A 22,720-nucleotide genomic window follows, 5' to 3' on the forward strand; every position below is an offset into this window, starting at 1 on the left:
AAAAAATGCTCATGCTGTGGCCCCTTCCAAGACCAGCTAAATCGGAAGGAAGAAAGGGACTTTTTTCAGCTCTGCAGGTGATTCTAATACACAGCCCTGGTTGAGAGCCGCCGGCATTTATAAATGCGCTACCCTGAGAAAACCAGGAGGGACTTATCTGTTCATTCTGCTCCAGGGCCCCCCAATCCCCTGCCCCCAAATATCAACAGGAACCCACCCAGCAGGGTGCCCCCCAATTCTGAATCCCCCAATTGTTCTCCAGCCCAGAAAACATCTTTCCCTCCCTCGCTTCTCCATCCTCTACCCGTTTGCAACAGCATCTTTTCTTTCTTACCTTCAATTCCTTGGGCCAGACCAGTACAAACACTTTTTGTGGCAAATTTCACTGGGAAATTCCACAAAATGCAGCCCCGGCCCCTCCAACCACGTGAGAGGTGGAAATAGCAGAGGTGAAAGTGAAATCGAACCATAGATTTGATTTGGGTACATTGCTTCTTTTTTAGGAGACTCATGAGTATTTATAACTAAAGACCCTAGAGAGTATCTAGTTCCATTCCCTCATAAGAGAGGTGAGGAAAACTGAGACCCCGAGAGGGCAGCTGATGTCCTGAGGTCGGTCCAGGGACCTCTTGTCCACATGGCGCTGTCACTTCTCCTCGGCTCTGTTCCCAGAGCAAAATTTCAGCTGCGCAGAAGTTTTCAAACTTGTTTCTGCCCCAGCACTCCTGGGATGTACTCTGCACTGCAGTGATTATTTCTTTGGGAAAGCAGGGAGGGGCACTGCAATTAACAGAAATAAATCCTGCATAGTATGAAAAAGAAAAAAACCTGGTCATTGTCACTCACACCTCACCCTCTTGAGAATAATCACCAGCCCAACAGTAATTCAAGCATTAATTCTGAACACATTCAAGTTTTTTTAATAGAGTCATCAGCAAGCTCGATCTCAGCGAAAACAGTACTTGTTTTAGTGTGGCCAGTGCTGCCTGGGCCTCTTGCAGAGAGGTGGAGTTCAGAAAATATTTGCAGAGTGAATTCTTCTGATCATCAACAGAGATCAGAACTGACAGCCAGAAGTCCTCCAATAAATAGTTTTGTCAGTTGCAGTCATGCCCTGGGGCCTGACATTTGCCCATTGCTAGCACCTCTGATTGTCTCTTGGCAGCAAAGCATAAATGGGAAATGGCTTAGCACACACTGCTTTCGAAATCTTTTGCAGAGAGAGTGCAAACATGTATTTAATTACCTTTCAGCACAGGAAGGCTGGAAACTAATTGACATGATTAATTTATGTCTTTGTTTAGGTTTCCCTTGAAACTGATCCTGAGACAAATATTGTAGTGGAGGTAGTTTATTTGGATGTTGGCCATGGGAGGGGGACCAAAATATACCAGTAGGGGAGAAGCAGAGAAGGAAACCAAAAAAGAACGGCATTCTCCAACCAGCAGCCACCGTGGGAGACTGGAGCGCGCACCCACAGGGGTCCTGCAGAATGCAGGATGGGAAAGGAGGGAAGTCTTCTTCCATCTGCTAGCTGAGTGACCTTTCAAAGGCTCCAGAGAAAGCCCTCAGGCAAAGAGGTGCAGGGTCTGGCAGTGGGAAGGAAGCTGGGGCACTAACATGTAAGGACTGAGGGATAAAGGTAGATAACATCAGCTCCCTCTAATCTGCCAACTCCTCTAAGTTTTTAGACAATAAAGGCTTATAAAGAGGTTCTGGCTAGGTTCTCCTCCCCGTGGCATTGTAGATGTCGGGATCCTTGGTGGTCCAGTCTTCAGAGCTTCTCAAGTTGTATGACTCAGTGTTTGGGGGGATCCTGTTGGTCAGGGAATTTCTGGAGGATCTGAAGGCCTGGCCTTTCCTTTTCCGTTTGTCAGGATTACCCAACTCAGGGTACTGGGGATGCTTCGGGAACCTCAGCCGGCAGGCCACTCCACTCTGCAGACCTCCTGGGGGGCCACAGAGAACATTCCCCTGTCCACCACCAGCAGCCTGACAAAGGCTGCCTCCGGGAGCACTGCAGGGCCCTCTCATTTGCCTGTTTCCTCGGATTCAAATGCTGAGATGGTCCCACTCTGCAAGGTGACAAACAAAAAAGAGAGTCCTGAAGGCAGCACTCGACCATGACTTTGGCCGCATTAAGATCTCTCAGCACCCTGCTTCTCTAAAACTTCTGTGGGACTTGTGGGTGCACTGATTCACTGCATCCGTCATGGCTAAAAGATGTAAAATTCAAAAATGGAACTGATAACCCTGGTGGGGACCTTTGACATCCTTTCTGTCATTCAGCACTCACAGCAGTCTCAAAAGCAGGAGCTATTGCTATACTGTTATCCCCATTTCACAGATGTGTTCGCTGCCGCCGGGAGGGAAGGCCAGGAGCAGAGAGGCAAGTCTGAAGTCAGGTTATTGCCACTAAGTTTTTCTTTCACAGATGCCACTGTTTGAAAACGCCTTTATCATTAGTAGGAAAATGATGTCCTGGGTTACCAAAACTGGTGTTCTGGGACCCTTTCAAGAATATTATGTAGTTATTCTCTTTCAAGTCAGTGTCAATCCTTTATGAGACACAGAATCACATATTTCTTCCAGCCAACCTTTTCCTCACAATGTGCAATCCTGCTGGAAACAGGGCCACCTGCAGGTGAAGGCCTTCCGAAGTTTCTGAACAGAGCCACTTAGGGTTCAAAGGTGGACCTTTCCCACTTCAGTTTGCCCATGGGCAGGACTGGGGGCCCTCCCACAAGGTGGCAAGGTATATTCATTTCCTATTGCTTTGTGACCACTTACTGCAAACTTAGTGGCTTAAATGCTGGTTATCTCACAGTTTGTGTGGTGGGGAGTTCAGGTACAGCTTAACCGGGTCTTCTGTTTACGGCCTCACTGGGCTGCAGTCCCAGTATCAGCTGGGGCTTTGTTCTCACCTTCTGAGCTCATTCAGCGTGTTGGCAGAAATGAGCTCCTTGCAGTTCAACGCTGAGGCCCTCCGCCCTGTGGGCTGCTCCTCTCCATGGGCAGTTTGCCACATAGAGGTTTCCTCTTCCAAGACCAGCAGAAGAGCACCGCCCTTTCAAGGCTTTGCCCTGATTAAATCAGGCCCACCCAGGATACTCTTCCTTTTGATCAACCCGAAATTAACTGATTTAGCACCTTAATTACATCTGCAGAACCCCCTTACCTTTGACATATAATGCAGCCTAATCATGGGCACAGTACTGGAGGCAGAGACCAGGGATGCCATCCTAGAATTCCGATTGAGGCAGAGAACTAAGACTGCATGCCTCCCCGGCTCCTGCCGTCTCATCTCACCTGCTCGGTGGACAGCACCGCCTGCAGCGTGACTTCTCGGGAGGAGTCCAGGTCCTCTCTTCCTTGTCCGGGTTCACAGACTGGGCACTCCGCTCTCTCACCCTAAACCTGGCCCGCAGGCTTCTCCCAGGGGGGCAGGCTCAGTCTTGCCTTCTCACCCACTCCGTGGACCTCCCTTCCCCAGGAGGCCTCTGCCCCCTCATCCCTAGAAGCCTCTTTTGGTCAGTGCCGCCTGGTGACGTGTGCAGTAACCAAAGGCTTATTCCGTTACCAGCACAAACTGGTGGGGTGGGCGGGACGCACTGATGAGTGAGAACTCAGCCGCTTTCTAGACCCTAGGGGCCAGACATTGCATAGCAAATGAGACCCTCCGGTGCTGTCTGCCCTGCCAGGAGGTCCACACTCCCCTCGAATCAGTTTAAGGCATTTGTGGTCAGGAATATGGTCTGAGCTGTGACCATCAGGCCTGAAACAGTCAGGATGACAGATTGTGGAGATGGTTAGGCATGAAGAGAGGTGACCGGGTCGAGGTGAACTGTGAGGGTTCCCAGTTATGGGGAGCCTTAGAGCTGGAAGAGACAGTATAGACCGGCTGGAGTGGTCCCCTCTCACAGAGGTGGAACTGTTCTGTGATCTGGGCCGCATTCTGAGATGGTGGCGACTGGACACACAAGGTTATTGGGTGCTTGAAATGTGCCTCATACAACTGAGAAACTGAATTTTTTATTTTATTTAATTCTTGTAGCTACATGTGGTGAGTGGCTACCATACTAGACAGCATAGGTCTAGGTCTACCCATAAGGAGATGAAAAATGTTGGATAACCTGGGTTACCAAGAAGACTCAATATTTTCTAGGATATATGAAATTGGATTAAAATGGATTTCTGTTTCTCAGCTGAGGTCACTGGCTTATAGACTGCAAGATGGCCTGATGTGGTATTGCCTTGATGGCCAAGGGGGAGAGTTCCTGTCAAGGAGAATACAAAGTGCAGAACGCCTGAGGGCACCTGTAATCTCAGCGTCCCTGTGTGGTGGCGAGAAACTAGTCCTCTGTCTGTGACATGATCCCTGCTGGCTCTTCAGTGAAATAAGCCACAGTTATTCCAGTGTGTTTGAGCAGCACTGAAGGGGAGTCACCTAGCCATTTCCACACTGCGTAGTATGTCCCAGAGCAGCCTTGGCAAAAGGGCCCAGCTTGCTTTAGGGGCTTTTCTTATTTACTTTGTAAAAGCATTTTTGACGTAGAATACCCTCACTCGGTTCAAAATCCAAAACGTACAAAATTATATACAATGACAAGTGACGTCCAGCCCATGTCCCAGCCACCCAGTTCTTTTCTGTGGGGGACAATCCATGTTATCCCTTTCCTACATGTTCTTTCAGAAACATTGTATGCATGTACAAGAAAATATGTATATATTTTCTCTCTATTTTTACACAGATAGTAGTATTCAGAACATACTACTTTTTAGCTGCATGATACTGAAGCACAAGGGAGCAGCAAACTGTCCTACAAGCCCAATCTGACCCTGCCTGTTTTTTTTGCAAAAAAAGTTTTATTGGAACACAGCCATGCTCATTTGTTTACACATTGTCTATGGTTGCATTTACAGTTCTCCAGCAGAGCTGAATAGTTGCAACAGAGACCATATGGCCTGCTATGCCTACAATATTTACTACCTGGCCCTTTTCAGAGAAAGTTGCCAAGCCCTGTTCTAGCTAATGGATATCCCAGGAATTATTTATCCTGTGCCCTACTGGTGAATATTCAGGTGACTTCCAATCTCTTACTATTATAAATTAGGCTGATCCCTCACTTTCTATATCCCTCATTTCCCAATCTAGAAATGTATCTGTTGGATAAATTCATAGACATGGAATTGCTGCACCAAAAAATTATGTGCATTGGCAATTTTGATGAGTATTCCCAATTTCCCACTGTCAAGATTGAAACAACTTACATTCTCAACAGAAATGTTTGAGCATGTCCATTTCTCCACATCCTCAGCACTACTGTTCTCACACTTTGTGATCTTTGCCAATATTAGGTGAATATGTTTTAAAAAATGGTTTTTCAGCATAGTTGCATTTTGCATTTCTCATGTATGGGAAAGGTGGAACATCTTTTTACATGCTGAACTTCATCCATCTTTGCTTTTCTGTGTACTCTCAGTTCATACCTTTGCCCACTTCTACGAGGTCATGGACTCTTTATTACTGGTGTGAAGTGCTCTTTGTACATTAGAGAAATTAGTCCTCTCTCTGATATAAGTTGCATTTCCGGTTTGTCACTTGTCTTTTTATTTAATCACCGTAGTTACAGCTAGCTTTCAAAAGATACTATTAGTCAATAAGGACAGGTTATTACAGGAGCCAAAAAGCCGGGATCTGGTTCCTGTTGCTGTATGATAGAGCCGTGTGGCCAGGGGGCCACGTGGGCAGACCAGATGGTCGTTACAGGGGAAAATCAGGAGACTGCCTCATTGAGATTGGTGTCCTTTGCCTCTTTTACCTACCCAGCATTGCCATGTATGTTGTAGAGGGCAATCTCAGACCCTCATCTTCTGCATTGTGTCTGCAACCAGAAATTGGCCTACAACCAGTGTTTGAGTGCTGACCTATATAGGAGGTCACCCAACATTGCACCCTCCTCCTCACACCTTCTGCCATGGAATCTGCACTCCCTCCCCCATTCAGATTCCATTTGTCAAGCCCAAACCAGGGGTCCAGCCCTGCTCTTGGTGCTATGGACCCAAAGCCCCAGGCTTCAAAGAATGCCTGTTCCTGGCCAACTGAGTCTGCTGATCTCAAAGCTATCTTAGGTGTTCCTTAACAGTAGCTCTTTGCCATGAAAAGTGTAGGGACCTTACTTCTAAAATAAGAGATTTGCAAAGATCAAACAACCCAAGTCTCTGAGAAATTAAGGTAGTGTAGTTCTTATTCAACACTTAGCAGCCTCCTAGAAGGGACAAAGCAAAGGAAGGAGTCTCTTTAGGAATGGGATGATTTCCATGAACCAGAACAAAAATACTGTCATTTAGACTTCTCCAATAATTACTTTAATAAGAAAAATGTATTTTTCTCTTCAAAATCACACTCATTGCTGAGCCTTTCTGCTGCTTTCATTGGGAGGGTTTGCTTACTTATGACCAAGGAGGGAGCAAGCCCACAGAGCCGTGTGCTTCTCTCTGCTTTCCTGGGCGGCTTCCATCGAGGCTGGGAATTGGCCCTCCACCCTAAAGAGGACAGCTTCAGCAGCCAGGCAGTTCATGTGCAAAGTCAAGGACCTCGGCTCAGCCCAGCCAGGCAAGCTCCTCTGCCATGCTGGCATTTCACAGAGTGAGACGTGTACTTCTTTTGAATTCCCACTAAGGAGAACCTGTGTCTCAGGGGAAGGCTGGATGGCATCTGGTCTTCTCCCATATAAACCCTACATCTGGCTGGGGCAGGTCACGGATGTGTGTGCTACCTGTCAAAGCCATTCTTAGCTAAATAATAAGTCTATGATACCATGTGACTGTAAAGTGGCCTACAACCATTATAATAGTGATAGCTAACCCTCCTAACAAAAAGAAAATTTGATTTAATTCCATTCCTGGTACATTCTCCTTTTCTGTAGTCCCTGGCAAGTGCCTGAGACACATTGCAGACCTTCAATAAATGTTGGTTACGTCTTAGCTGTGAAAGGCCATGTTAGGTCCCCAGTGGGAATAGTGCAGAGGTAAGAAGTTGTCCCTGAACACAAGGCACCTACCGTCCAGGGTGGGGTTTGCTGGGCGCAGGAGGGAGCCAGTGGATAGAAGGAGCACTCTCTTACATGGCAGACGAGAGTGCCAGCAAAGTGTTTACTGGGCATTTACCAAGTGCCAGACAGTGTTCTAAGCACTTGACAGGCCTGCAATTTAATCTTCCCTAATATGAGATAGGTATCATCATTTGATCCATTTTACAGAAGAGGAAACTGAAGCACAGAGAAGTTAGGTGACTTACCCAAGAACACAGCAAGTGGCAGAATTGGGATTCAAATCATACTTTCTGACACCAGAACCAACACTCTTAACTGTTAGGCTGACCCAGACAGATCACATGGAATGGCTTCTTTTGATTCATTTTCTGTTTTTAGAATGGGCAGGTGACATCTCTTGGAATGTGAGGTTAGGAGGCCTTTGTCTTGAGGGACGTAAAGTTATGCCAGCCTTCTGTCATGATCTCTCCAAAGCTGATTCCATGCCCTCCCTGTGGGGTAAGATTCCTCTGTGACACACACGGGGGACTTTGATCCCCAGGGAGCCCACTGCTTTCCCCTCCCGCACCATAGTGACATAATGAGGTTAGGATGAGCCTGTGAGTTCTGGAAGCTTCTATGCAGGGCACCTAGCTGTGATCTGGCAGAGCTGTTGCTCACAGCTGCAAAAACCAGAAAGCTCAAGGGGCTTGCTGAAACCCACACAGCCACTGCCCAGGAAAGGAGAGTACATTGCATCCCAGAATGCATATTTCCCTGAGCACTCACACCGGACACATGTCCTGCGAAGAACACAACTGCATCGTCACTGTCTGTACCATGCCTCCGAAACTCTCACTGTCCCCTCACCCTACAAAGCAACATTTCTTCCAACTCCAGGTCATCACCAAGGGTTTTCTGGGGACCTGCCATGCTAATCAGCAAAGTGCGTTGCGTTTGTAGGTGTATCTCTTTCCCCTTCATTGAAGACTCTCAAATACTGCATCCTGACTTACCCACAAACATGCTGCTTTCTTCTCTCCTATCCATCCTTCACATGCAATAACATGTAAATGTAATTTAAATTTTTTAAATTTGAAAATGTTTATCATATCCCAAATGTCAACATGGTCTCCTGCCCCAGAAATACAGATGGAGTGCAGATATGGGCAGCCTGGCTCCCACACAGTGGAGCCAAGATTTCATGCTGGTTTGAAACCCTGGGGACCCACGAATTTCAGTCTCATTACCCCTCCCAGCAACTGCATGGAGCACCTAAGCACAGTCCTACCTTCCTATCCTCAGGCTCTAGAATCACACACCTGTGTGTGAGGAGCAATCTGGAGGCACTAAGTTCAAATGGAAACAGAATTAGAATTATTATAAGAACCAGAAAGCATAAATCTAAATACTTATGAGTTAAAACAATTGTCTCCAAGTAATGGACAATATCACTTGTGATAGCTGATTTGAGAAGATATGGGGCATGATATACATGATATTTAACTCATAGTGATCAAATTGATTTTTTTCTTTTACTCTTAATTTAACTGTAAAAGAAACTTTCCATTAGGTACTAGTAGGTCATTAATCTCCCCTTATACTTATTAATCTCACTTTTCAGCAAAGAGAAAGCAGGCTTTGGGACTCAGCAACTTGGCAGGCAACACTTGCTAAAATGTAAGGTTGGTTTGTTTTAATGTTATTAATTTTTAAGTTATCTTCTACCCATGGCAAGGGATACTTTTATCAGTTTCTCTGGCAATCTAGAACTCTGCACCATGGACCAGGCATCACATGGGAGTTTTAAATGCAGAATCCTGGGCCCCACACAGGGTCCCCTGAATCAGAATCTGCATTTTCACACATCCCCCAGATGATGATGCTGCACACTAAAATCTGAGAACTTACCCATAGTTTCCATTTTGCACACATTTATTTACAAGAAAAGGTGAATTGGTTTAAATTAAAACAGTTTGAACTATGTAAAAGTATGTCAAAAACCCATGCTGGTCTTCCAAGAATGTTTGGAAAATACTTGGGTCCAGCATTCGTCTCTCCAGACCAGCATGCACCAGTGAACCAGTGAATACAAGCCACTCATTGTCTGGGTTGGGAGGAGGGACAGTCCATGTGGAGGACTGTGGCTGGAGCCTTGGCCAGCAGCTCTACCCCAGACCCACCCACTAAGGCTTTGGAACTTGCCCTCCATGGGGCTTGACTTCACTCACGCCCAGCTCTCACCCATAGTGTGCTGGTCACATTCCACAACTGTTCTCTGGGGGGAAATGAAAGCTACGTGTTTACGTGGCAGTCAGGTTCACAATACCACTTAATGTAACATAGAAGATTCTGTTGATGTTTTTCTTTAGATAGTTTGAGAAAAACATCAATTTTAAGATAAAATACTTTTGATTTTTCATTTGCCCCTATATTCAGCATGACTTGCTGTTTCTTGCAAAATCTGGCAACTATCTTTATAATTCTATCATCAACAAAAGTGTCATGAAATCAGACTACAGAAAAATGCTTGATTATTGATATCTACTAAGCAAAAAATCACTCACATCAGTGATGAATGAGGATGGCTCTGAGATGAGTTTTGGTTGATATTTTGGTTGATATTCACTCATCAATCCATGTAACTTTGTTGAGAATCAGGTAATAGTTTTCAAATACTGGAAGAATATTCCCTCTACTTTTTGTGCTATTCACAATGCACCAGCTACAGACATGGCCCACTTTTTTTTTTTTGAGAGGGCAGCTCTCATATTTATTGATCAAATGGTTGTTAACAACAATAAAATTCTGTATAGGCGGGTCAATGCTCAATGCACAGTCATTAATCCATCTCAAGCCTAGTTCTCTTCAGTCTCCAATCTTCTGAAGCATAACGAACAAGTTCTTACATGGTGAACGAATTCTTACATAGTGAATAAGTTCTTACATGGTGAACAGTACAAGGGCAGTCATCACAGAAACTTTCGGTTTTGATCACGCATTATGAACTATAAACAATCAGGTCAAATATGAATATTCGTTTGATTTTTATACTTGATTTATATGTGAATCCCACATTTCTACCTTTATTATTATTATTATTTATATTTTTAATAAACTGCTGAAGTGGTAGGTAGATGCAAGATAAAGGTAGAAAACATAGTTTAGTGTTGTAAGAGAGCAATCGTAGATGATCAGGTGTGTGCCTGTAGACTATGTGCTAATCCGAGCTAGACAAGGGCAATAAAACATCCATGGATGCAGAAGCTTTCTGTCAACACTGCGGGGGGTGAGGTTCTAAGCTTCACCACTGTTGTTCCCCAATTTCTCACCTGATGGTCCCCCTGCAACTGTGCCTATCTTAGGTTGTTCCTCCCTTGAGGAATCTTACCCGTCTCTGGCTAACCAGTCATCTTCCGGGGCCATACAGGGAAATGTAAAGTTGGTAAGTGAGAGAGAAGCCATATTGTTTGAAAAGGTTAGCTTTTTACTTCTTTGCAGATTTATGCCCTGTGGCTTCTATGCCCAGCACTCAGACATGACCGACTTTTAAGTTTAATCTGCATGATAAATGTTTTCTGCATGGCGTTCTTAGGTCTGCACAGCAAACAAAACAGTAATTCAACCCCTGACTTGAAATGCTTGACCATCTCGATGGTGTAAATATGCTTACCAGGGCTGATTTCAGACTCATAACTTGGTGTAAATGAGTACAGAGTTGGGAAGAGATGTTCAGAAACTGTGTTCTTCTCACCACATGGGTACCACCGATGTAAACAACTTCCATAGCATAGAGAATGATAAAGTGTAAGTGATTAGTGAGTGATGTGTTTTGAGTACTTATTACCATTTTTTAATATAACTTCTTTAATGATAAGTTGATACAGTTTAATGGTTAATGATAGCTGTGTTTAACAACCAGCTTACAGAATTCCTGAACATTGAGCACTGTGAGCTGTTTGAAGCCAGCTCCAGCTCTGGGCTGCTCTGGCCACTCTGTAGTGTTGCACTTCCTGACCCCATTCATTTGCCAGAGCACCCCCTCTCCTGCCTCCCACCCAGCCACCCAGCCCATCTGGCCAGGCCCCAACCCCAAAGACAGGAAGAAAAATGGGGCTACTTATTATAGGAGTACTTGGCAGACAAGTATGTTTTAGAGTGATCCACCTTCACTTTGGGGAAGACAAGTCGGATTGCAGGTGTCCTGGGCTGGTAGATGTGCGGAGACAATGACATTGAACACTGGTTAAGGGCAGAGCTCTGGGATCTGCTGCTACACTTCCATCCCAGCTCCATTCCTCATAGGCCATAAGATGTCGTGGAAATAACTCAATCTCTCTGTGCCCCCATTTCCTCATGTAAAATGGGAATAATAATGATATTTGCCTTAGTGGAATTGTAAAGATTAAATGAGATAATGGACTTAAAGCTGTTGCAGTGGGCTTGACACAGAGCAAGTGCTTAACCCATATTAGTTATCAATATTATTCAGTTCATAGTGGCTTTTACAAACTCGTTTATTGACTAATACTCCTTTTTATGTACAGAAAATATATACATCCAATATTTGCATGCTTTTAAGGTTCTGAAAGCTTCCATATGCACGACCTGATGGAAACCTCCTAGTGGCCCCAGGAGGGAGTCATCGTATGACTATCATTCTCCACTCATTGTCATCCTCATTCCTTGGGCAAAGGTGAATGGTGACCCAGGGCCACACAACCATGGGCTGGCCAGTCAGAGCTGGGCCACAGCTTCTGTTCTCCTTCAGCTGGTCCCAGGCCTTTAATGGGCACTTTTGCTGAGCTCTTTACAGCCCCCGAACAGCATGAACTGGAAGAACTATTACTTAGTTATGAACTTCTTGATCTGCAGTTTCTTAGCCAATTAGATTGGACTGTTTTTGCATAATTCTTTAAGTATTCACGTTTAGTAAAACTGGTCAATCCAGAAAGCCAGTAACCTAGGAGAGAAAGATTTTTGTCCCTACATCACTGGCTTGGAGACATCTTATCATTCTGGATTGAAGATAAATGAGGGTGATCTCTCATTTTCTCCCTTTTCCCCATCAAAGAGAAGGAGTAACAGTGACCTGCTCCCTTGAATGTACAGAGAGGAATCAGACTATGTGCAGCCTCCTCAGGGAGAAGTTTCAAAACACAGACCTTCCCGGGGTGTGCACATATGTGGCCAGGCTGGTTTTTATAAGGAAACAGGAACTCTCAGATCAAGTTGGATAACTCCTGGTTGGAAGGAGGTGTAGGGCAACTGGGACTGTCTTACGGTGCTGCAAAGCAGTTCCAAGCTCCCTTACGGACAGTCTGACACCATCCATCCACGTTACAGACACCTCCCCTTGGGACTCAGCAGTTCCACTGAGGGAATTTACCTCTCAGGGATGCTCCCATGTGTGGAAAATGAGAGTTTAAGATTATTCTTTGCACCATTGTTTGTAAAAGGCAAAAACTGGAAACAATCTAAGTGTCCATCAGGGGGAACTTCAAATTATTAGCAACCTCAAAACAAAATATTACTATGCAGCCATTAAAAAGACTGTAAATTTATCTATTTGTACTGATAGAAAATAATTTCTAAGATATGTTAAGTACCAAAGCAAGGGGAGGTGCCTGTCCATATCTATTTATAAATATATAAAGTATTTCTAGAAGGGAATAGCATTGAAAACAGGAGAACTGGACATTCAGAGCATGGGGAAAAGAACTTTGTGCTACACATCCTTTAGAAAAATCTTTCGAATTTTATTGTTTACATGCATTACATGTTCAAACTAAATAAGTGTTTGTATACAAGTCGGTGCAGGTGCCTATAGAAAAAGAGGGATTTAAAAATCTGATGGCTGTTTGCTCTGTGTCAGAGGCAGTGGAGTAGTCATTGGGAGGTGTGAGAGGGAAGGCGGGGCCCGGGCTCTCCGTGTATCCCTGCTCACACAGAGGCTGGACTCCCCACGCCAGCAGGTGGAGTTGGCCTGCGTGGCGCAGACCCAGGAAGAGAAGCTGGCTGCGGCCGTCAGGACGGAGTTACACAACACTTCGTGCCAAGTGCAGAGCCTCCAGGCCGAGACGGAATCCCTGCGGGCCCTGGTGAGTGGGCCAGGAAGAGCCCTGGCATTTCTTGTGTCATTTTGACTGTCAACTGTTGAACTGCAGTCATGCGGCTGACAGTTTGCAAGAGCTCCCCATCTCACAGTCCCGAGGCCTGAGAGGATCATCAGACACTGAACGACACGTGGGGTAGGCACCGTTCGTGTTCTGCAAAATACCCTTCACAAGGCTGCGCTGTGAATCTTAGTTTCGCCCAGCCCAGCCCTCAACCAATGACTGACTGACAGGGAGTGTTGAAAGCCCAGCCCACTTGCTTCAAAGTGGAACAGGCTCCAAGGTGTAATTCACAATCCTGAGCTCTTCATGGGCTGCAGCTGTATCCAGGCTCCAACTGAGACAACGTCCTGGCCCAGCGCCTTCCCCTGCCCTATGCTTTCCTCAACACCCCTCTTCCCGAAAGCAACCCCTCAATTATTTACATGTACCAGGATCCCTGTCTCCAGCTCTGATTCTGGGGAACCCACAAAGACACTGAGTAAGCTCCTCTGACTCACTGTGGTTTGGGGAGCAGATCTCTTGCACTAATTATTATTGTTCATCAAAGTAATTATTAAGAATACAGCAATCCGCCCTCTGGTCCCTGGGATGTACTGAAGTTCTGTTTGGGTGTGAAACACAGTTCTCCCAGATGCACTCTCTAGGAGCCTTTGTGTACTGATTCAAACCGCATGCGTGTGGTACACACCGAGTGCATGAAGAAGGTGGTTCACCCCATCCTTGTATGGCTGAGGGGCTCTGGACTCCACTGCACCCTGAGAAGTCCCTCTCCCATCAGCTTCAAGCCTTGGGGCTGTTCAGACACCATTGCTGGCGCCCCTTTAACCCCCTCTCCACATTCATCCTCATCTCAATTTTGCCACTCAGATCAGTTCCATCACCAAACCGCCAGCACTCCCACCCCCTGAACCCCCAACCTGCCACCATGTTAGCTCAAGTATTCGATCCAGCTGGTTTTTCAGTGCCTGTGTCCAGGGTCTTCCCACCACCCTGCAGTTCCTTCCAGTGTTCTCAGTTCACCTGGGTGCACTGTCCTCTGGCCAACAGGGTCACGTGATACCTGGTCAGCTCTGGGAAGAGGGTCAGTCTTGCCCTGACGTGACACAACATGACACGCACCTCTTTGCTCCGTGTTTCTCCCACTCACTGTGACGGGATCTGGGTCAGTGCAAGGGGATGGAGAAAAGGAACTGAAGGGAGAAAAGTGAGGAAGCTGCAGCCGGAAGTCATGCTCCTTTACTCAGAAAATTGAAAAGGATTCCATTATTTATTCAGAGTTATACAAATTTTATACTCATCAATATAACCCTTGATCCTGATCCTAGGGAGGCTGCCTTTTGCCCAACTTGTTTTAGGCACGGTAGGGGCTGCCATTTCTCCCCATAACTCCTCGTAGCTGCCAAAATTGCCACTCTGCCAGTAATAGAAAGTTCCAGGCAAAACGTTGGGGTCATATCCTCAAGGCCCCTTCATCCAAAACAACTCTGGATAAATCGCATCTAGGTGGTGGGTGGCCCATCACTCAGCACATGTTCTACACACGTGTTGAGGGCCCACTATGTGCTAAGCTTTCCCTTGGGCAGGCCCTGGGGGTGCAAAAGGGAATTGGATGGTTCCTGTCTTCTAAAAGCTCATAACCCGGTTGGTAAAAGAAAACCTGGGCACATATGACTGAACACAGCAGAGGGTACTGTTCCCCAGCGCAGCTGCTCCCAGCTGTCTCCATTCCCGGCAAGGACACAGCCCACCCTTACCTCTGTCCCTCAGCCAATGCTGTCCCCTGCGCATCCTGCAGGTAAGTTGAAGGTCCCCAACATGAGGTCTCTGGATTCTGTTTCTCACTTCAAAATATCTGTGAAGCTTTACCCACCCTCGCCTCCCTCCAGGTGGCTGCACCTGTTCCCTGTGGACCACCTGGGGCCCGCCTCTATCTGCTGTCCTCTCCCCTCTGCATTCTCAGTGCCCCTCCCCTCTGGGATCTCCTGGAGGTTAAACAGAATGTCTTCCTTTGCTGGCTTTTCCAGAACCACCCAGCTTGAGCTTCATTTCTTGCCCAGAACTCATCCTTTCCTCCCTGCCCTGTGCCCTTGAGTGTGTTCTTCCAGTGGCTGGAGGGAGATCCTCCCAACCCCAGCCCCTCTACCTGCTCCTCCCCTCACACACTTGGCACAGTTGAAGTTGAGGTGGGAGACACAGAAGAGCTGCCCCAGAGCCTAGACCTAGATGCTCACCGCACATCGGGGGTGATCCCGCCCACCTGCCCTGTGGTGTGCATGGTTGTATCAGCTCATCCACTGAAGCCCATTAACTCATTGAGGGCAAGGACCATGTCTAATTAGTTTCATGTCACCAAAGCACTTGGTACAGTGCCCAAAACACGATTTCTTCAAAGTGATAGTAAGAGCATGACTACATGTGTTCTCTTACTGGACCCTTGAAGAAACACTGAGTAGGAGGCTGACTGTGACAGCCATCCCACTCTGCAGAAAACTGTGGGTCTGAACACAGGTGGTGTAGGAGAGCCAAGCCCCAGGGGCTCTGCCCCCCACTAGCCTGCGGCGGCCCCCGGGAGCAGGGCTGGCAGGCGGCCTCTGGCACCTTGAATCCCGGCTCTTCCACTCGCTAGCGGTGTGACCTCTCTAAGACTCAGTTTCCTCACTTACCAAGTGAGGATCTATTCTTGTTATCACATCGATCTGCTGTGTTGTGGCTTCAGGCACAGTAATTCATTCACTTATTCTGTGATTTAGGCAGAGTTCACAGAGGTAGCTCTTCCCTGCTCCACGTGGCATCTGCTGGGGCTGGAGCACCCAAGAACAGCTTCTTCAGCTCACATGTCTGCTGCCTCAGCTGCGCATCTCTTTTTCTCTCTCCATGGATCTACCTTAGACTTCCTCATATCCTGGCAGACTTATGTAGCTGGACGTCTGACATGGCATCTGGCTTCCCTCAGAGCGTGAGCACAGAAGCTACCAGGCCTCTCCTCACCTGAGCTCAAAGTCCCTGAACATCGCTTTCTGTTGGTCAAAGCCGTGGCAGCCAGCCCAGGTTCCACGGGCAAGGAAATAAACTCCACGCTTCGATGAGGCAGTGGCAGGGTCACACGGAGAAAGCACGTGGGAAGGGAATGACTGGTGCAGCTGCCTTCAGAAATGAGATCTGCCACTGGCCCAAAGTAGAATTCCCCTCATAAAGTCATGGGGTGACTAATTAACTTGCGTCAAGCCATTAGTACAGTGCCTGGCACAGAGAGTGCACTCACTAAAGGGTATTTATTATTAATTATCACTATAAAATTATTATTATAACCACTAGTATAGTAAACACACATTGGCATTATCTGCTCCCCTCACTTATACCCCATGGTGCTAACTACTGGAACAAATGGGAGAAGAACTCTCACCCCAGCCAGAAGGCAGGAGCAGCGACATGCTGGTTGTGCTTGGAACCTGGGGCTGGCTGCCTGTCCCGTGCTGGCTCTGCTGGATCAGAGCTGTGGTCACTGTTCTGTTCACAGGGCCTTGCAGCCAACGTTAAGAGCACAGCCTGAGCCAGCATCAGCAGCACACCCTCCTACCGCTTTCCAATACGGCGGAGCTCATCCCGCCCTCCGTATCACTGTCAGTCAGAACAACCCGAGCTCACACAAGGCCCCACAGGTTACGTGAGCCTCAGACAGCCACGCCGGCCATGCTTTCAGCCCCTTTGTCAACAAGGCACCGTTTATATTGGCAGCCACGCACCGCCAATGATGCTTGAGGCCTACTGAGCTCTGTGTCCAATCAACTCAAGTCAGGAATGGAATTCAAGGCCAGAAATCACAGAAAGTCACTATTTTACTTTTAGAGGACTCAGCAATTCAAGGAAGTCATTTCCAGTCTCTAGAGACTGGGGAGTACGTGGCTTCTGTGATCTCAGTCTGCCTGCTGGTGCTGGGTCACTGAGGCGGCTAGGCCAGGATACCCACAGGCACTGAGGCTCAGGCACTGGTGTGAGAACAGGATGTCAGACATACGGGGGGAAGTTGGACGTGCGTTCTGGAGGACAGATGGAAGAAACCCAGGATCTCTGACAGGGGTTCTCTTTAACCCAGTCCCTGGGTAGTAGGTCCAAGTCATGAGAGAAAAACCCAGGCCACATGGAGAAGTCACCTTTGAGCATGGAGCAAAAACCACAGACAGAAAATCCAAGTGTGATTCTGTGCAGGGTTTTTCCACATCACAGGTGTTACAGGTCCAGTGTCAACAACCACCACTCACAGACCAGAAAATGTCCTGATAAAGGGGCAAAAGTCAGAGAGATTGGAATGAAAGATTCCCCAAATCCAGGTGGCCATCTCTGCACCCGCCCTGCCATTGAGGGGCTTCCTGATCTCACCAGCAGAACAATAAGCTCAGACCAGATACTGATCTAGTTTTTTTCCCACTGATCACACTTTGCCACCTGTAAATGTACCTGGGATGGGAATCTGGCTCAACATCCTCATATCCTATGGAACTAAGAAACTTTAAATAAGATAACATGGTGGCCCTTGCTTACCAGCAGCCATGATTCAAGACACCATCATGACCAAGAATCTTCCATTTCAACCACAGTGGCCAAAAGGGTGTGAAAAATCTGCTCCTGGGGGACAGGGTACAAAAGCTTGATTCATCAAGATTTGACTCAATCCAATTTAGGAAGATACATATTTGTTTCTTATGTGTTATATAAGAAGGAAATTTGTTTATGTGTTTTAAAAAAAGCCAGATGCTGAATTATATGTGTACCATAATTACAACTATTAAAAAATACTAAAGACAGATGCACACGGATTTTTAAAGGTGTTTATTAGTCAGCCGTACAGTTTGCAGGGCTTGGTATATGAGAAGGTGACTTTCCAGATTAACGGGAAGACAGACAGGTAGGCAGTAAGTGTAACCATAACTCAAGTGTTGTCATCCTGGGCAATACATTCACACAGGAGCACCCACTCTGTGCCAGGCCCTGTCACTGGGTTTCCTGCTCTCAGAGCTCACCATCTGGTAAGGGAGACGTGCCTCCAAGAAGCTCAGCCCATGAGCCTAAGTTCAAAGGCATGCATGTGCTTGGGCAGCCATGGAAACCCAGTGGGGCCGCTATCCCAGCCTGGTGGCAGCAGGGGCAAGAGAGTATCAAGGAAGGCTTCCCAGGGGAGGTGATCCTTGACCTTGGTTTTAGGGATGAGTAGGAGTGAGCCAGGTGAGGAGGAGGAGGAGATGCGCTTGCAGATTTGGCCTCAGGCAGAGCACAGCAGCTGCTGTGTAGCAATGCAGGAGGAGGAGGAACTGGAGGCTGTGGGGGGGGGGGGGAGCGAAGAGGCTACTGAGGGGAGCCCGGGTGAGAGGAGCAAAGCATTGAGCCTGGGCCTTGGTGGCTGGAGAAGATGACACGTATGTGCTCTTCAGATTCTACAAGAAGCAGGACTCAGTAAGGATTGCACTTGGAAGGGAAGGAAGGTCGGGGCATGTCTTTCCCAGCTTCTAGTTCATGTGCATTCACCAGTTGAGGCAGAGGAGAGGAGGCGCCCAGGGGTTCAGAGGAAAGCCCATGGCGCCATCTGGGACACCTTCATTTGAGGGACCCATGGATGGCAAACAATTCCAGGAAAAAGCTGAGTCCTGAATCTGGGCTCAAGGAGAGGTCTGCGTTGGGAGAGTCACTGCGGGAGTCGTGGGCAGAGAAGACTGGCATCACCATGTGCGAGAGACCAACTAACGCAGGCCCCGGAGCACAGCGCAGAGAGAAACAGGCTCAGGATGGGGCTGGGGAGCCCACAGTGACAGGCAGCAAGAGGAAGAGGAACTAGCCCAGATGTGCCACTAAACCGTGGAAGAAAGAATGCAGGGTCTATGAAGGCCAGAGACGTCCGTTCTAACTGCGGCCGAGGGGTGCCGCAGCAGGGGCGTCCTCGCCCCGAGATGGAGGGGGGTCCGCGGTGGCGTGAGGGAGGGCCCGGGGGGGTGAGAGATCCCGAGCAGAAGGCCCAGCGGCAGTTCGGAGAGCAAGACTGGAAAAACAGCCGCGCACGGCCTGCTTGTGTGTGTGTGTGCGCGCGTGAATCTCGCCCTCCCGCGTCTCCCCTCGTTCTGCCCGCCCCTTTCCCGTTCGCCCTTATCATACCCCATCTGTCTCCCCCTCCGTCCTTCCCGCCTCTCCTGCCCCGCACCCCCCGCCCGCGCCGCCCCGCCGATCAGGAGGGGCAGTTAGACCAAGCAAGAGCCCGGCCTCCCGAGGAGGTTTCCCTGTCCCCTCGGAGCTCCGGAACACTGGCAAGGTCACTGCCCGGAGACCTGCACAGACCCCGCGGGGGCGGGCCCCTCCCGCTGCCCCGCGCGCCTCCTCCTCCCAGGGCTGCCTGTGCGCCTCGGAGTTGGACCACGTTCCCTCTCTTACAGAAACGAAGCCTGGAGAACACCTTGCACGACGCCCAGCACTGGCACGACGTGGAGCTCCAGAACCTGGGAGCGGTGGTCGGCAGGCTGCAGGCGGAGCTGCGCGACGCGCGCGCCGAGGCCGAGCTGGGGCAGCAGTTGCACGAGCGTCTGCTGGCGCTCAAAGGCCAGCTGCAGAGCAACGTGGCGGCCTGCCACGCCCTGCTGGACCGGGAGGAGAGCGGGTACGGCTCTTTGCTCCTTAATTATAAAAGGAATACATATTCATGGGTTTAAAAAATTCTTAATTTCAAACACTGTAGAAATAATGAAGGTAAGAAGTAAAAATCACCCCCAAACTCCCCAGCAGACACATACATCTCGACTCTCACAGCGTGGCTGTGTCCTTCCAGGGTTCCTCTATTCCTTCCTACATACATTTATGTATTCCTGTATGCATACAAACACATGCTATACACGCATGTATGCATACATATATGGGTGTGTCTGTATATATTGTGTACAGGTGTACACATATGCCCACATAGACATACATGCATGTGTTCACACATACTGAGCACATATGCAGTATCCTTTCAGCTGCAGGTAACAGACCCTAATTAATGGCACAATGAACTAATGCTCCTGAACTTTTAATGTGTGGCAAGATACCCAAAACCTGAGTATTTTTTTAAAATGCAGATTGTGCTTCAGAAGGTCTGGGGTGGGGCCTGGGACTCCTCATTTCTTACAAAACTCTCAGGTGATGACTAAACTGCTGGCCCACAAGCCACTGTTTGGGCATTAAGCACATGAGCATGTTTATTTAAGAGTTCCAGACATAAGGTGGTCTAGGTGGCTCAGTAATTTCATTAAGGTCCCAAGCCCTGTTCATCTTTCTGACATACCATCCCTGATACACTGGCTTTGTGTCTTCATCTTTGTCACCCTGGCTGGCAAATGCCTGTCACCGCTGCAGACACCATTCCCTCGTTCATGTTGAGAGGAAGGGAAGGGACGGGGGGCAGAAGAAGGCTTTTCCTGTGTGGCTCTCGTCTTTTATCAGTTTAGGAAAAACATTTTGTACATGCCTCCAGTGGCCTCTCCCTTATGTCTCTGTGACCAGAACCTGCTCACATGACCATGCTTACCTGCAGGGGAAGCTGGGAATGTAACTATTTAGCTTTTCTAGCCTCTATACTGGAGGATGTGAATGCCAGTGTACATCCACATGTATATGTATGTATGTGTGTATATGTACATATATGTATATACATGCACACACACATATATATGTATATATTTAGTCTTTTTTTAATGGGTAAAGATTCCAGGAGCATATGCCTAAGCCTGGGGGCTTAGCTTCCTTCCCAGCTCTTTAAGTAAATCCAAATCTTTATTTTATCGCAATTTTATATCTCCATATTCCCATCCAGGTTCCTATGTGTGGCATACATTGCCTAAGGAACGGAGTATCAGCTCTAAGAAACAACCTAAAGATAATACAGTCCAACCCCTTATGATCCCAGAGCAAATACAAGGTCTCAGAGCAGAAAAGGATTTTCCCATGACCACATGGGAGGTGGAGACAGAGCCCGGCAACAGGAGGAAGAGCAACCAGCCCAGATGTGCTACTGACCCGGGAAGGAAAGAACGCAGAGTTCTCCCGGCTCTCGCCAATGCGCCACGTAATGTCTCTTTCCTCAGAAGGCAAGACAGCATGCGGAGGCAACCTAACCCTCCCTCCATCCAAATGGAAAATATGTCATCCAGCTCTTTCCAACTGCCTTTTTATTGAATTGATTTCTGCTGATTATAAAAGCTAGATGTTCCTAACAAAGCTGGTTTTTTAGATACCTATGAACATCTGAATAAATACCCAAAATTGTTTTGAACAAATACAAAAAGTACTGTTAGGCTGAATTTTCTTCAAGAACATAAGAACTCCATTTAGTGAGTGCCTACTATGTGCCAACACAGTCTTAAGCTCCTTTTACCTTCATTTCTACCCCAAATCCTGCTAGGACTACATCATTTTCCCCATTTTACAGACAGGAAATAAAACCTTAGAAAGCTGAAGTCATTTGCCCATGGTCACTAATAACAAATTGAGCAGAAGTCTGAAACCCAAACTGTCTTGTTGCACAGGCCAATTATTTCCATGAGACACCTGCCTTTCTATAGTCCTACTGTGATAGCCTTACTAATTCTCATCATCCAGGTCTTCTGTTGCTCATATATAGTGTTTGTTGTTTCAGCTAATGAAGAAACTTCCTCTTTTCATGAAGAAACTGCTGCCTTCCTCACCAATTGACCGATGAAGTTCCTTGACAAGCTCCCACGTCTCTCCATCCATGTCCCCCCACTCCTCACCCCACTCCAGCTGGCTTCCCTGGTTGATTAAGTTTGAGCTGAAAACCTTCCTGGAAGTGGGGAGGGTCTTTCTGCCTTCATTTAAGTAGTCTGTAGCTTAAGCAACCTCCCTTGCCCCTCTTCAAATAAATGCTTTGTGCACTGCTTCCACTCTGCCCACCTGGTTCACCTTTCAGGTGGAGATGGGTGTCACTTTACCTGCCTGGCCTGTGCTCATGGCGCCATTCACAAAGGCTCTGGAAGGGTCCTTGAGCAAGGTCCTGCCTGCCTCATCATCCACGGGCCAGCTGCTCTCAGGTTTACCGGTGGAAGTGCGCTGTTTGGTCAAGAGTTGTGCTCATAGTCTGCAAGACTGCCGCAATTTGGGACAAAAATACCACCCTCGCTACAGGGGGAGATGGGATGGTGTTTCACTGCGTGTTTCATAATTATAGGCATCCTGGAGCATTCCGGCCTCTTTAATGCGCTCTGCATGGCTATTAATGTGCAGACATACACATTTCACTGCTATGGCAAAGCACCTCTCAATCAGTTTAAAGGGAACTTCAGTTTAAGTCTGGGGGATTGATTCAGTGGTGGTTGCCTACCCCACTTGCAGCCTCAGATTTTTCTTTCAGGGTATTTCCCTGCTCTCTCAGAGCCCATCCTAGTCAAACATAGTTCACGAATCTGCCACCCACCCAGGTAAGACTCCCCTGCCTTCTGGTTAAAACTGAAACCACCACCTGTGTTCTACCACAGGCTGTCACTGCCTCCAAAACCACACATGTACACCACAGCCCAGCCCTAATTTCTTCTTTCC

At 47.6% G+C, this 22,720-nt stretch overlaps 1 protein-coding gene across 4 annotated transcripts in view; it reads left to right on the forward strand.

Moving 5' to 3' along the window:
• LOC118973275 (phakinin) overlaps positions 1–22,064 on the forward strand; it is a 58,204-nt gene extending 36,140 nt beyond the window's left edge. Inside the window, exons 5-7 of one of the 4 annotated variants that reach the window (XM_073232402.1) lie at positions 12,986–13,135; positions 19,570–19,790; positions 21,804–22,064. In XM_073232402.1, coding sequence (XP_073088503.1) covers positions 12,986–13,135; positions 19,570–19,790; positions 21,804–21,807 — 375 coding nt within the window. In that variant the 3' untranslated portion in view covers positions 21,808–22,064. The other 3 variants (XM_073232400.1, XM_073232401.1, XM_073232403.1) reach the window with 3 other exon arrangements.
• Positions 22,065–22,720: the final 656 nt, after the last annotated feature.

Source organism: Manis javanica, chromosome 3, assembly GCF_040802235.1.
Source record: "Manis javanica isolate MJ-LG chromosome 3, MJ_LKY, whole genome shotgun sequence".
Lineage (NCBI taxonomy): Eukaryota > Metazoa > Chordata > Mammalia > Pholidota > Manidae > Manis > Manis javanica.